At 42.3% G+C, this 15,320-nt stretch overlaps 1 protein-coding gene across 1 annotated transcript; it reads right to left on the reverse strand.

Annotated features, from left to right (window-relative positions):
- Positions 1-570: 570 nt before the first annotated feature.
- Positions 571-2,243, reverse strand: RBMXL2 (RBMX like 2; the record flags this gene model as incomplete). The annotated part of the gene is made up of 1 exon (XM_081240007.1): positions 571-2,243. Exon 1 carries the CDS (start codon positions 1,723-1,725, stop codon positions 571-573), a length of 1,155 nt encoding a protein of 384 aa, XP_081096133.1. The 5' UTR covers positions 1,726-2,243.
- Positions 2,244-15,320: the final 13,077 nt, after the last annotated feature.

The following is a 15,320-nucleotide window of genomic DNA, read 5'->3' on the forward strand; positions in this document are numbered from 1 at the left end:
ACTTTCTTTCGTTACATATACAACGGATCTAAGTGGTTTTTGTTGTTGCTGTCGGCTGTTTGGTTTTTAATACCGTTAACACTGAGATTCAGTTTGAAAGACACTTTGAAATCTTAGGAGTAAAACACACCAATCCCTCCCACTCTCCCAAAAATCTAGTTGGTTTGAATGGACAGAATGACCGAATTTTCCATTTTAGGTGGGCAGAAAGATCTTTGTAAAAGATCTTAGAACTTTTGGCCTCATTTATCAGGAGAATTTAGAAGGAAGGAAGCCTTTAGGAGAATTTTTACTTGGAAATATAAGAAAACTAGTACGCAGGTTCAAGTCGTATACTTTTAAATGAACTTGTTGAAAGAAACGTTAACAATTCCAAAACGAAACCAAAACGAGTTTTAACTTTTTCCTCTCAAAAGTACAAAAAAAATTATGGAGAGAAAGTTAACAGGAAATTCTTAAAACGTAAAAACAACTCTTCCATGCGCTAGTCCTTGAGTAGTTACCATAGAACAGTCTCTGCTTTTCGGCGGCTTCTTTGAACGCGGATTTTGGACCCAAGTCTCTTGGTGCTTAGTATCTGCTCCGGTCTCCCCCTTTCTCCGAGCAGCTTCCCAGGCGGCCTCCGCCTAGGTGGGCCCTGCGGCCGGACCCGCTGTAGGACTCGCGCCGGGGCGGGCACCCCCTCTCCATGGACGGCGGCAGCCCACGATCAGCTCTGCCTGCCCGGTCGCGGCCCTTCCAATAGCGCTCGCTCCGGCCGCCACCGTAAGCATCGGGCGAGCAGCCGCGGTACTCGTCGTAGCGGCCGCCGCCGTAAGATGGCGGGGGCCCCCGTGCAGGGGCGGCGCTACGCAGACCCCCGTAGCTCTCGAAGGGGTCTCGGTAGGAGCCTCCGCTCGGGTGATACAGGTAGTCGCGGTCGCGCGCCCCGTAGCCGTCTCGGTCGCCGTAGCCTCTCGATGGACAGTCGTCCCGGGCGCTGGAGTGGTCGTAGTCGCGGTAGGTGTACTCTCTGGGCGAGGGAGCAAAACCCCGGGGGTCGCGGGCGCTCGAGTAGTCGCGGCTCGACGAGTAGCTGTCTCGGGGCGCGTAGCCCTCCTCCCGGGGGCCCAGGTAGGGGTTCCGGCGCGGGGGCGGCGGCTCCCGGCGCAGCGGGCCGGTATAGCCGTCTCGCCCCCGCACGGCCGGGGGCCTCCCGCGTATTCCACCGCCTCCGCTGCGGGCCGGGCCCGACAACGCGGCCCTCTTCGGGGGCGGGCCGGACCTGCGCGGCGGCGGCGGCGGCCCGCGCTTCACAGGCAGCGGGGCCCGGGAGGACCGCGGGTCGAAGTCGCCCGCGTAGCCGCCGTCGTCCGCCGGCCCGCCCCGGGACTGGGGGCGCCGTGGGCCGCTGCCGCGGGCCCTGACCAGGCCCCTCGGGCGGCTACGGGACGGCGGCGGGTCCCGCCGGCCGCTCTCGAACACCGGCTTGGTGGCCTGGGCCACCCTGATGGGCTTACCATCCAGGGACTTGCCGTTCATGTCTCTGACGGCGGCCTTGGCATCTAACGGGCTTTCGAAGGTGACGAACGCGAAGCCCCTGGACTTGCTGGTTTCTCGATCTTTCATCAGGAGCACCTCGGTGAGGCAGCCATACTTGCCAAACGCGGCCTCGAGGATTTTCTCGTCGGTTTCGAGGTTGAGCCCACCAACGAAGAGCTTCCCCGGGCGATCCGCTTCCACCATATCTGCGGGTCGGGTGGTCAGTGGTGGTGGGCAGCGAAGTTGAGGCACCGGTCTTGGCCTCCGACCCCGCTCCTACCAGTCGAGCGGTGCGTCGTCGCGGAAACCCCCGGCACCACAAGTCGGCTGCGCAACCGGAACGCACCGGTTTGCGCCTCTCGTATCTAGTTCCCGCAGCCTGGCCGGCTCGTTGTGATTGGTTGGTGGTGCGGGGAGGGCCGTCCCGCCGGCAACGAGGAAGGTTGGCGGTTTTTTGACTTTGTAACCTATCCTTGGCCTGAATTCTTTTCTTTTTTTTTTTTTTGTGGTACGCGGGCCTCTCACTGTTGTGGCCTCTCCCGTTGCGGAGCACAGGCTCTGCACGCGCAGGTTCAGCGGCCATGGCTCACGGGCCCAGCCGCTCTGCGGCATGTGGGACCTTCCCGGACCAGGGCACGAACCCGTTCCCTGCATCGGCAGGCGGACTCTCAACCACTGCGCCACCAGGGAAGCCCGGCCTGAATTCTTTAAGTCACTCCTGAAAGCTCGGCTGCAAAATGAAAAGCCATTAGGTTACAACAAAAAGTTTTCCCCATTGCTCTTAATGAGAGGAATTTTAATGCATTCCAATCCACGTTACCCAAAACCACATTCAAACAGAAAAAGGTGAACGGACCGCATCCTGTTTGGAAGGTTACCATATTGTTCGAAGAACGTAAAAACCAATTAGTTCAGCAGGACTTTTTGGTCCTCCTTTTGAGTAGGAATCCAATGTAATAATGAAAAAAAAAACCCAGTCAGTTCAGTGAGCTGAATTATATTCTGTTTTCCTAGCAATGACGGAAGAAAGGAACGATGATAAAAAGCCCCTATGTTTGAGCTTTTACTGACTCATTGGTGGTGTCCAATGGCCTGGCCTTAAGGGAATGGAAAACTGGCCTAATAAAGGGGTGCCCCTATGAGGCATGGCCATATTGAAATCACTATGAGAATTTGAGGGATGCATTACAGTAGGACATGGTGATGCCCGTAGGAAGAAGTGACTAGCAGGTTCACAAGGTGGTTGGAACTGACTAATGGATATCCTGGTGTGCTTGGTTGAGGAGGCCACCTGGGTGCATAAAATGAGGGGACACTGAGGGACTACAGCAATACAGAGATGGACTCAGTCTAGACATACTCCTCTCGCACCTCTGAAGCATAAACTGCCACTAAGAGCTGTTTTGTTTGCCAAAAGAAAAAGAAAAAAAAAAAAAGACAGAGCCTGCAGATGGGATGTTGCAGATACCTTGGAGGGGGAAAGACCGTGAACATAGCAAGTGACAAGTGAGTCAGATGCTGATATCCAATGGGTCTTGACAAGAATAGATCCTGACTCTGGTGTAGACTTTGCTTACTCAGTGATAGATGCAAATGCTCAGAGTACTATAAAAGAACAGTACAGAAAATATTATACCAATGTGGATCACCAAGTGACATTTCTTCAGACCAAGGTACACACTTTACACCCCATAGTGTAAAGAGATGGACAGAGAGATATCCTGCTCAGAGTAATAGTTTGATAGAGAATTGGAATGGGGAATTAGAGCATCAGTTGTCTAAAAGGCAGGTAGATACAGGCATGAGGGGCTCTCTAACCTTCATGAGTGTGTGCTCACACTCAACATGAGCTGGGCTAAGGGAGTGTCCTCACTAAATAGAGTCCTCTTTTTTTTTTTTTTCTCCCTTATGGATATGGGGTGGAGGAGGATACTAGTATGACTGTGCAATCCTTCCCACATGGAAGATGACTGATGACCATAACTTTTTCTTTCCTTCCCACCTCACCTCACCTTTCTTTTCCTTATGTAATGGTCACAGGATCAGGGCTGCAACTACAAGTCCCAGAAGGAGGGATGATACCCAAGCAAGAAACTATAAATTTTTATGTCAGAATTCCTAAGGACCTGATGGAGTGGATTGTCCCTTTACCCTTTTTGGCAAAACTGGGATTAACAGTGAATGCAGCTATATTGTCTAATGGTTAAAAGGGCCATGGGTTCTGTGTCTACATAACCCTACTCTAAATGAAGGGAGGTCCTTTCTACAGGAGTACTGCTGTCTGCAACCTAAAGCAGCATAGCGGGTACCACGCTCCCTTCCAAAAGTGGAAAAGTTTGAGTATAAATGGAGAGAGGGAGGGTAAAGGAATGAATAAATGGGTTATATGAAGAGGGACACCCAAAATTACATTAACACTCTGAAAGCAGCTCAAAGCAAGAGATGATATTATCTCTTAGCTTGATGAGACCAGATGCCTGAAAGAATGGAGCTATACAGTGCAGAGGCCACTTCTGCTTTTGAAACCTGCCAAGATCAAATGAAAGCCTGCAAACCTGGGTGGCCTCATCCTGGGAGAACTTTCATACAATATGAAGATGGACTGGACTGAATGGGACTCTGGGAATGTGCCAGTCTCTTTTGACTTTCATTTTCCAAGTTATACCTACCATAATGCAATATGGTCTTACACTTACATTGTTGTTAAAATGATAATATTGATATTGATAGTCAAATGTACTTGGAAATTGAGTTAAAAGCCTCCTATTTCTTTTTTCTTTTTTTTTTTTTTGCGGTACCCGGGCCTCTCAGTGTTGTGTCCTCTCCTGTTGTGGAGCACAGGCTCCGGACACGCAGGCTCAGCGGCCATGGCTCACAGGCCCAGCCGCTCCGCGGCATGTGGGATCTTCCCTGACCATGGCACGAACCCATGTCCCCTGCATCAGCAGGCGGACTGTCAACTACTGCGCCACCAGGGAAGCCCAAAAAGCCTCCTGCTTCTATTCTACACTGACTCCTCCAAATGTTGCTGTATCTGTTACGGTCAGACAGATATGATCTTTTTGCTATAAGGGATCCATTGTCAAAGACCAGGGGGTAGCCTATGATACAACAAAAAACATTTATCTGGCCCTTGTCTAAAACCCTTGCAATTTCCTGAGTGACAGGAGTGTCTTTTATTGCCCATAATGAGACCCTTTCCACCACACCTGAGGAAACTCCTAACGGGGCACCTAGAGAGCTTCAGGATGGGGACTGGTCACCAGAGGAACCAGCCATGAGATTAGAGGGTTAGAACCTGGCCTCTGGGGAGGGGGCTGAAGATTGAATTCAATCACTAATGGCCAATGATTTAATCAATCCTGCCTATGAAATAAAACCCCATGTAAAAACCCTAAACAACAGAGTTCAGGGAATGTCTGGGTTGGTGAACACAGGATGTGCTGGGAGGATCATGCACTTGGAAGGGGAATGGAAGCTCTGTGAATCCACTCCTCCCCACCCTCAACTTGCTCTTCATCTGGCTGTTCATTTGTATCCTTTATAATAAACTATAATCATAAGTATAGCACTTTCCTTAGTTCTGTGAGTCATACTAGAGAATTTTAGAACCTGAGGGGGATTGTAGGAATTCCCAAATTGGTAGTTGGCCTGGAATCTATTGTGGTAATCAGGGAGAGATGGTATGTCATTTTCCAACAACAATCCTCAATTCTCTGACACCAACTGGGTGTCCTGTAATTCAACTCATTTCTGACACTGTGTACCTAGAGTTAGCACAGACTGTGCAGCTTAAGGCCTCAGTTCCAACAAAACTGCTCTCACTTCAGATGCCAGCTGCAAATGGGGTCCCCAAATTTCTGCCTGGCCAACTACAGAGCAACTACAATGAAGAGGTTCTGACATACATGGTCTTTGTAAATTCTGCACTCGTGGTCTGGGCCGCTCATTTTGAAATCTTTTAAAGTAATAATTATACTAACTGAAATTATAAAAGGCATTAAATAGATGAGTATTTTGTGTGTTTACCCACTGTCCCCCATGTACCCATGAAAAAGAATGTCTCATACTATTTTTCAATCCTTGTACAACTACTGGCAGCAAACTGTAGTAGATTTGAATGATGAATGAAGGTACGAATACCAGTGAACAAGGAAGGGTCCACCAAAGGAGCTAGAACCAGGCAGGGGGGTGGGGGCGTTCCCTATGGAGTCTTTCACTGGCTACACTGGCACCAGTATCCTCCAAGAGAGTAACTGGGCCAGAGTACCCTAGATGGAGACTTAGGGGGGAGAGGAGCTCCAAGATGAAAAAATGTATTACCATCAGGGAATAGAGAAGACATTTCAAGAAAAATAAAAAAGAATCACACTCCTCACTCTAAAAAGTAAAAACAAAAAAAAATCTCTGCAAAGGGCTATGCCCTGACAAGGGTGAGTTGCAGAACACGAGGAATCGTCTTGAAGGTCCCTATCTCCTCAGGGTAGAAATCCCTAAATCAATTGAATGAGATCCCCATCTTTCCTACTAGGAAGGTCAGGGGAATTTCTCTGGAAGCAGCACCAGTGCCTGTAGCCTGGGCCCCTGAATCTGTCCCCAGTATCTTCAGGGACTGAGTTCTGATCCAACCATCCAGACACACAGAGTGATCTCACGACTCTATACCATGCCACAAACTCCTTGACAGCGAGGAGGGAGCTTCCCAGTTAGTCTGAAGCTTGGGCACCCTCTCTCTTTTTTTCTTAATTTAATTTTTTAAATTGTGGTAAAATACACTTAACATAGAATTTACCACCTTAAGCATTTTTAGATACACAGTTCAGTAGATGTGATACTGTGATTTATAACAAATATATATTTTTGTCTTGGTCCATGGTTCCTGGCTCACAGCTCCTAAAACCCTTGGAATTTCCTAAGCAATGAGAGCAACGGGAAATATTTAATATTTGTTTTTTGTCATGGGTTTCTGAAATAGCTCCAGAGCCATAAAGGTGAAAGGAATGTTTTGTTATTCATAACAAGCCCCTTTCTACCACACTTGGGTTTATGTTAATCAGACAACAGTGAACCAGAGAACCATGGTTTCCGCCCTCATTGAACTTAGGTTGTGGTCAGGAGGACGGACAGAAAGAAATAAAATAAGGAAATCTTTGTGTTAGTGCTAGGAAAGGAAGAAACAGCGATGCATTGTTAGGAAAAGGGGAGAGGGTGGTACTTACGATAGAGCGCTCAACCTCCTGGAGGAGATAATATTTAAAGGATGGTCCACAGCCAGATCTGTGAAGAGTGGAAGAGCAGAGTAGGCAGAGAGGATCACCTGCACAAAGGACCAGTGGTGAAACACTTGGAACATACAAGGAATTGGGAAGAAATTACATTGTTTAGTGAGAGGGGAGAGTGACATATTGGAAAGCTGAACCAAATTATGCAGCCTTTTGAATACGAAGAATTTGGTCCAGCTCTAGTAACATTTACTTACTCTCATTCAAAGAATATTTCTTGAACATCTGATATTAAGGCAGGCATTGTACTAGGTGAAAGAGATTCTGAGGTGATGACAAACAGTAAAGGTGGCTGTTGAATTAAAAAATTGATTACATCTGAAAGACAAAAGTACTAACAATAGTCTTTCTTCCCTCTGTTGCTATAAAGGAACCTGTTCATTTTCACCCTTTCCTCTACCCTTAAAGAAGGATATTTATTTTCTGGTAGAGGTTCTGTGATGATCTACAAAATAAAGAAATGAAGACTAAGGAAAGAAAAGAAAATATTAGAAGGAACAATATGTGCATAAGAAAACACACAAAATGATAAACTGAAAGTTTAGAGTGTTATTCTGTTTGAAAGTAATGTTGTCAAAGGTTTACATTGTGTTTAGGGGTCAAAAGATGAGGCTGAATGTAATCATTAGTGGTGGAAGGAGGGGGAAAAGAGACTTCAATACGGTTTTTGTTTTGTTTTTAAAGAAAACTACATTGAAAGCAGTGTAGACGATATAGAGTAGAATGCAGTATGAGAAACCAGGAGACCAGACAGGAAATAATGACCTTAAAGAAACCGTAGCAGGAGACTAGAAAGAGAAATCTTTTCAACCTAGTTATCCATTATAATTTTCTCTTTCACTCTTAAATGTGCTTATGATACAAGGTATGATATGTGTTGTTTTCCTACACCGTGAAGCAATTAACTCCATTCGCCTCAGACAATGACCTGGTGCCCCACAAATTTAACTCAATTCTGACACTATCTACCTGGAGATAGCATCAGATCCAATAGGTTAAAGGCTCAGTCCCACAAGACTGCCCCCACATCAGATGCCAGTCATAAGTCCAAGTTGCTACCTGTGTGTTTGACCAACTGGCTATAAACCCGAGGACCTCAGACCCCTTCCTGAGGTTCAGTTAATTTGCTACAGTGGCTCACGGAACTCAGGAAAGTAGTTTACTTACTAGATTACTGGTTTATTACAAATGACAGTAACAAATATGAATGAAGAGCCAGATGAAGAGATACACAGGGCTAGGTCCTGCACAGCAAGAGCTTCTGTGCAGGAGTTTGAGGCCTGGCAGGCGGATGCATTCTGGTTACCATCCTGGAAGCTCTCCAGATCCCTCCCTTTTGGGTTTTTATGGAGGCTCCATTATATAGGCATGATTGATTAAATCACTGGCCATTGGTGATTGATTCAACCTCTACACCTACCCCTTTAATTGGTTGGTTCCCCTGGCAACCAGCTCCACCATCCATAAGGGCTTTCCCACTGTCACTTCAGAAACAACTCAGGTGTGGCTGAAAGGGCTTGTTATGGATTACCCTTTTCACCTGTATGGCTCTGAAGCTATTTCAGAAACTGAGGACAAAAGATGAAATATTAGAACAAAAGATGCTCCCATTGTTCTTATCAATGAGGAAATTCTAAGGGTTTTGGGAGCCGTGAGCCAGGAACTGTGGAAAAAGACTAAAATTTATTTTATTATAAATCACAGTATCACAATAGGGTATAGATGGTTGTCCTTCAGACCTTCTCCCTCCTCCTTCAACCCAAAGTTCATTTTCTCTCCAGCTAAGAATAAAGAATGTTAATGAGACATAAATATTTTTTTAGCCTCCATTTTATAGATAACTCGAAGTATGAAAATACTAAATATCTGCCAACATCACAGAACTTGTAACTGATAGTAACAGGACTAAATCCCAAATCCTTTGATTTCAGATTCACTTGAGGTGTGGAACACAACTTGATGCCAGGAGCAACCCTCACTTGTGACAACCAAAAATGTCCCCTTGGTGGCCAAATCACCAACCCGAGTTGAGATCCACTGTTCTAAGAGGTGAGCATTGTTAAGAAAAATCATCTAAAACTTAAAAATAGGCAAAAGGTATTATTGGTATTACTGAGTGTCCTTTCACTGTAGTTCTAGGCATTGTCTAGCAGACTGGGGATTATCTGATTTTCTAGGGTTGTGTATCTTTATGTCAGATTAGTTAAACAAGGAGGCCAATAGACTGAGTTGGTTCTAATACCTTAGCGGCCTACTAAACAAACCAAAACATAAACCTATACATGCCTCAAGGTTAAAAAATTGAAACCTAAGGACAACCAATCACAGCCAACTAGGCTTTTCCAGAAAGGAAAATGCTTAAGCTTTAGCCAATCAAGTAATTTTCCAGTTTTGCATCTGCCTCTTCTCTATAAAAGCCTTTCCCTTAGCTCCTGTCCGGTGGAGTGCTCCTAACCATTTCTGGTTTGGCACTGCCCTATTTAGTTTTTTGTTTAAACAAACTCTTAAAATTTTTGATTTCCCTCTGCTTATGTTTTAACAGTTCTCTGACTCTCAATTCTATTGATCAGAAGATTCACAACTTTGTAAGGGTAAAGATTATCTTACAGAGACCTGATAGCAATGCAAATAGTTCTTGTCCTCGATCAGTGCAAATTTCCTCTGTGATGGAAAAGATAATCCCAAAGTTTATCATTTATTGCCTTGTAGGACATTAATCAGTTTTGTATTTACCTTACGATGTTATTCTAACTTTTAAAAAAATGCCTTTCATTCTACAGACAAATGCTGGAGAGAGTGTGGAGAAAAGGGAACCCTCCTACACTGTTGGTGGGAATGTAAATTGGTACAGTCACTAAGGAGAACAGAATGTAGGTTTCTTAAAAAACTAAAAATAGAGTTACTATATGATCCTGTAATCCGACTCCTGTGCATATATCCAGAGAAAACTATACTTCAAAAAGATACTTGCACTCCAATGTTCAGTGCAGCACTATTCACAAGAGCCAAGACATGGAAGCAATCTAAATGTCCATCAACAGATGAATAGATAAAGAAGATGTGGTACATATATACAATGGAATATTAGTCATAAAAAAGAATGAAATAATGCCATTTGCAGCAACATAGATGGACCTAGAGATTATCATACTAAGTGAAGTAAGCCAGACAAATATCATATGATATCACTTATATGTGGAATCTAAAAAAAAATTGATACAAATGAACTTATTTACAAAATAGAAACAGACTCACAGGCTTCGCAAACAAACTTATGGTTACCAAAGGGGAAAGGTGGAGGGGAGGGATAAAGTAGGAGGTTGGGATTAACATATATACACTACTGTATATAAAATAGATAATCAAAGAGGACCTACTGTAATAGCACAGGAAACTCTACTCAATACTCTGTAATAACCTATATGGGAAAAGAATCTGAAAAAGAATAGATATATGTATATTTATAACTGAATCACTTTGCTATACACCTGAAATTAACACAACATTGTAAATCAACTATACTCCAAAATAAAATAAAAAAATTTTTAAATGCTATTCATGATGGATATATAAACACTTGTTTGTCAAATGCTTTGTAAACCTGCATCTCACTGGTTCCCTTACTAATGAATTGATAATGTTCTTTGACAAGAGTTCATTTTGCATTTGTATAACCAAAGGGCCATGATTTAGAAAGAGCCATGATTTGAAATCCTCAAAAATTATTTAACTGCATCACTGGATCCACAATGGACCAATTAGAGTCTTTGGAAGACATTTTAAACTAAAGCAAGGGAATAAAAAAGATCTTTTCCCCTTGGTTGTTAAGCTGAAAGCATGTGAGCTCAAAGCTGCCTGTGACATACTTCTACCACATTTACCCAATACCATAGCCTCAATATATCTAAAGGAAAATTTTAAAGAACTATAAGAAAAAAATAAAACTTTTCCATCATATTAAAAGATTTAAAGAAAATGTTCTCAATAATTTATAGATTGAGCAACAAAAATTAGTACAAGATGATTTGAACTGCATAATTAAAAAGCTTGATCTAATGGATATATACACATGTGCACACACTCAGTCATGGGAAAACACATATTCTTTTCAAGCACACATAGAAAATTGATTATATACTAGGCCATGAATTATATCTTAACTAATTTCAAAAAACATTTTCACATTATCTGAACTCTATTAGGTTAAAAACAATTACAAAAAGGTAACTTTAAAAATGCCTCTCATGCAACTCAATATAAAGAAAACAAACAACCCAATCCAAAAATGGGCAGAAGACCTAAATAGACATTTCTCCAAAGAAGATATACAGATTGCCAACAAACACATGAAAGGATGCTCAACATCACTAATCATTAGAGAAATGCAAATCAAAACTACAATGAGGTATCACCTCACACCAGTCAAAATGGCCATCATCAAAAAATCTACAAATAATAAATGCTGGAGAGAGTGTGGAAAAAAGGGAACCCTCTTGCACTGCTGGTGGGAATGTAAATCGATACAGCCACTATGGAGAACAGAATGGAGGTTCCTTAAAAAACTAAAAATAGAACTACCATATGCCCCAGCAATCCCACTACTGGGCATATACCCTGAGAAAACCATAATTCAAAAAGAGTCATGTACCACAATGTTCAGTGCAGCTCTATTTACAATAGCCAGGACATGGAAGCAACCTGAGTGTCCATCAACAGATGAATGGATAAAGAAGTTATGGCTCATATATACAATGGAATATTACTCAGCCATAAAAAGAAACAAAACTGAGTTATTTGTAGTGAGGTGGATGGACCTAGAGTCTGTCATACAGAGTGAAGTAAGTCAGAAAGAGAAGAACAAATACCATATGCTAACACATATATATGGAATCTTAAAAAAAAAAAAAAGGTCATGAAGAACCTAGGGGCAGGACAGGAATAAAGACACACATGTAGAGAATGGACTTGAGGACACAGGGAGGGGGAAGGGTAAGCTGGGACGAAGTGAGAGAGTGGCATGGACATATATACACTACCAAATGTAAAATAGCTAGCTAGTGGGAAGCAGCCACATAGTACAGGGAGATCAGCTTGGTGCTTTGTGACCACCTAGAGGGGTGGGATAGGGTGGGAGGGAGGGAGACGCAAGAGGGAGGAGGTATGGGGAAATATGTATATGTATAGCTGATTCACTTTGTTATAAAGCAGAAACTAACACACCATTGTAAAGCAATTATACTCCAGTAAAGATGTTAAAAAAATGCCTAAGTTTGGAAATGTACAAGCACACTTCTATGTGAAATGTGGGTCACAGAAAAAAAATTCATGTAAATCAAAATATTTGGACATGAATGCTAATTAAAATATTCCATATACTGGATGGACTTGGAGGGTATTATGCTTAGTGAAAAAAGTCAGAGAGAGAAAGACAAATACTGTATGATATCACTTATATGTAAAATCTAAAAAATAAAACTAGTGAATATAACTAAAAAGAAAGAGACTCAAAGATACAGAGAACGAAGTAGTGGTTATCAGTGGGGAGAGAGAGAAGAAGGGAGGGGCAATATAGGGGCAGGGGATTAAGATGTACAAACTACTATGTATAAAATAAATAAGCTACAAGGATATATTGTACAACAATATAGCCAATATTTTATAATAACTATAAATGAAGTATAACCTTTAAAAATAGTGAATCACTATGTTGTACACTTGAAACTTATATAATGTTGTAAATCAACTGTACTTCAATAAACAAAAAAGACTCCATGGTCAAGCATGGGAATTCAGCTAAAATGTAAATAGAAGGGAATTTATAGTCTTAATGCTTGTAATAAAAGAAAAGGTTGGAAGTCAATAAGAATCTAACTTAAGAAGTTAGCATACTGATGAAAATTCAAAGATAGCAGAAATGATAAAGAATTTACAAAATAAATTTATAAAATGAAAACAGACAAAATGTAAAGAATCAACAAATCCAACGTTTGTTTTGACCACTCTGTTTGATTCTTTGACTATCCTATTTGACTTCTTAACTACACTATTTATTGATAAAATTGCAAACCATCCCTAACACAGAGCTCTGTTTAGGATGAGGGGAGTGGTTTGCCTGATGCACAAATTTGAGGAGATGCCAAAAAAATTCAGTAATCAAGATAAATAATATTTTAGGGAATATTTTTAAAAATCAAAATTAGTGCAAAAATATCCATGATAACCAAATATTAAAAATTTAAATAAAGACGGTGTGTGACCCTGAACTTGCACGACCCTGAGAATAAGTGCCTCACTTGCCTCACCCTAATCCTGGCCATGGGTTACCTGATAGCAGTGATACCAGGCATGTTTTCAAAATGTAAGTGGCATTGCTTCTAGTATATTTTTAGCTCAGGGTAAACAGTCCTTATGTTATGGAAGTACCTGACCAAAAAGACTAGATTTTATTAAATGCCTTTTCAACGTATAATATATTAAGGTGGTTATTTGGTCTTTCTCCATCAGTCAACTAATACTTGTCCTCTCTTGTACTCCTGTTATAAATCATAAGAATCATGGTATATTTTAACTGTTAGAATTAATTTTCAAATATATTTGATCTTTGCATATATATTCATAAGTGACATTCAATTGTAAATTTATCTTTGTAAGTTCTATTATCGAAGTTTTTCTAACCTTATAAAATGAAATAGAAAAGTTATCTTCCTCTGTAATGCTCTGAAATTTAGTTTAAAAAGCAAAAGAATTTTCCTTTATCTGAAAATTTGTTAGAAATCCCCTTGATAAGAAGCATGTATTGGGAATTCCCTGGCAGTCCAGTGGTTAGGACTTGGCGCTTTCACTGCCATGGGCTGGAGTTCAATCACTGGTCCAACCCTGGTCAGGGAACTAAGATCCGGCAAGCTGCTCACAAGAAGAAGCATTTATCAACTCCTTGGTTGGAGTTTTATTTGGGCAGCTTGGAAATCCTGTTGTTTATGAAGGATAAGATGCTCACTGCAGCTCAGGGCTGCCCTGTGAAAGGAATGCCACTTCTCTGATGCATATTTTCTTTTCTGTGTTTGTTACAACAGCCCAAGGCTAGCTTTCTCTAGCCAGCAGGACTGTCATCACTGGGAGTTAACCTCATACTGACCCTTCTCTAGGTATCATCTCTGCCAAATGTCAGCCATATCACTGTTCTGTGTGGCTATCAGTTCCAGTAACATTACTTGTAAATTCTCACCTGATTGTCATCTGCCCCTTCTAACTGCCATGGTTCACTCCTGTCTCCACCCCTGCTACATTGACTCAGGAGCTATTATACCAGCTAAGAGGCTTTCTTATCTCCTACAGAGAGGGAGAACAAAATGAATAAGAGTTTGTGGTGGACTAAAGAATGCCACAAATTCTCTAACACTATTCCCATCAACAAGTGATTGCCCTTGAATCTAGGCTGGCCTGGACTGTTTTGATCAATGGAGTAAGAGAGAAATGACTTTATGCCAGTTCTGGGCCTAGCTTTTAAGAGAATTGGCAACTTCCACTTGACCTCTTCAAGCCCTGAACCTCCATCAAAGGATTCCAACTTCCCTGTTGGAGAGCACTAAGGCTGGAGGGAAGAGGGGCCCAGCCCAACCCAGCCTGCCAGCCATGCATCCTCTCCAAGGCACCAGGCATGTGACTGAAGTCCTCTTCAGGCTTCTAGAGCAACCTGGCTGTCAACTGAATACCACCAAGGGACTCCAGGTGATGTCATGTGGAGCATAAGAAATGCTGAGCTGAGCCCTTTCTGGATTCTAATTCATCCAGTAATGAGATATAACAGAGTGGTTATTGTTTTAAGCCACTATGTTTTGGGATGGTTTGTTACATGGCAATAAATAACCAAAACATTCTTCCACAGAAAATTTTATTGTGCCAAGTTTCTGCCAAAGGGAGGAATCTGTTTTTAACCCTAACCCCAATAATCTTTTTATTGCCTTTTATCTTCACAATAGGCTACAGAAAATGTTCACTGCAGAAATGGACTCCCATTTCTATTGATTCTTAAATATTAATGTACCGAAGAATTGCCTGGAAAATTATTTAAAATGCCAGTTTCTAGGACCTCACCCAGATATTCTGAATCAGTAAGTCTGGTATGGGGCTCAGAAATCTGCATTTTAAGAAAACGCCCAAGTGATTTTGACCCAAATGGTCCCAAGAACACACACAGAGAAGCATTCAGTAAAACATGCCTCAGATGGCGAGGCAGTGAAGAGAGCCATGGCGGCAGGAATGGACAGAAAGGAAAACAAGGTGCTTTAGCATAATCTTCCCTGGTCCCATTCTCTAGTCTCATTTCTAAGCTTCTCACATCTGAATTCTTAAACTCTGCATTCAGTTAACATGTTACACCTTTCACAGAGCTTTGTGTTTTCCATTTTATTTTAGCCTCTTAGCTCCCGTGTGAAGTAGAACAGACATTTTACAGGTAAGTGACTAAACTATATCTGACAGACCTCACATGCAGTATGTCTGGGCATGGAGTATCTA

This window comes from Mesoplodon bidens (assembly GCF_964165515.1).
Source record: "Mesoplodon bidens genome assembly, chromosome: 7".
In the NCBI taxonomy this organism is placed as follows: Eukaryota; Metazoa; Chordata; class Mammalia; order Artiodactyla; family Ziphiidae; genus Mesoplodon; species Mesoplodon bidens.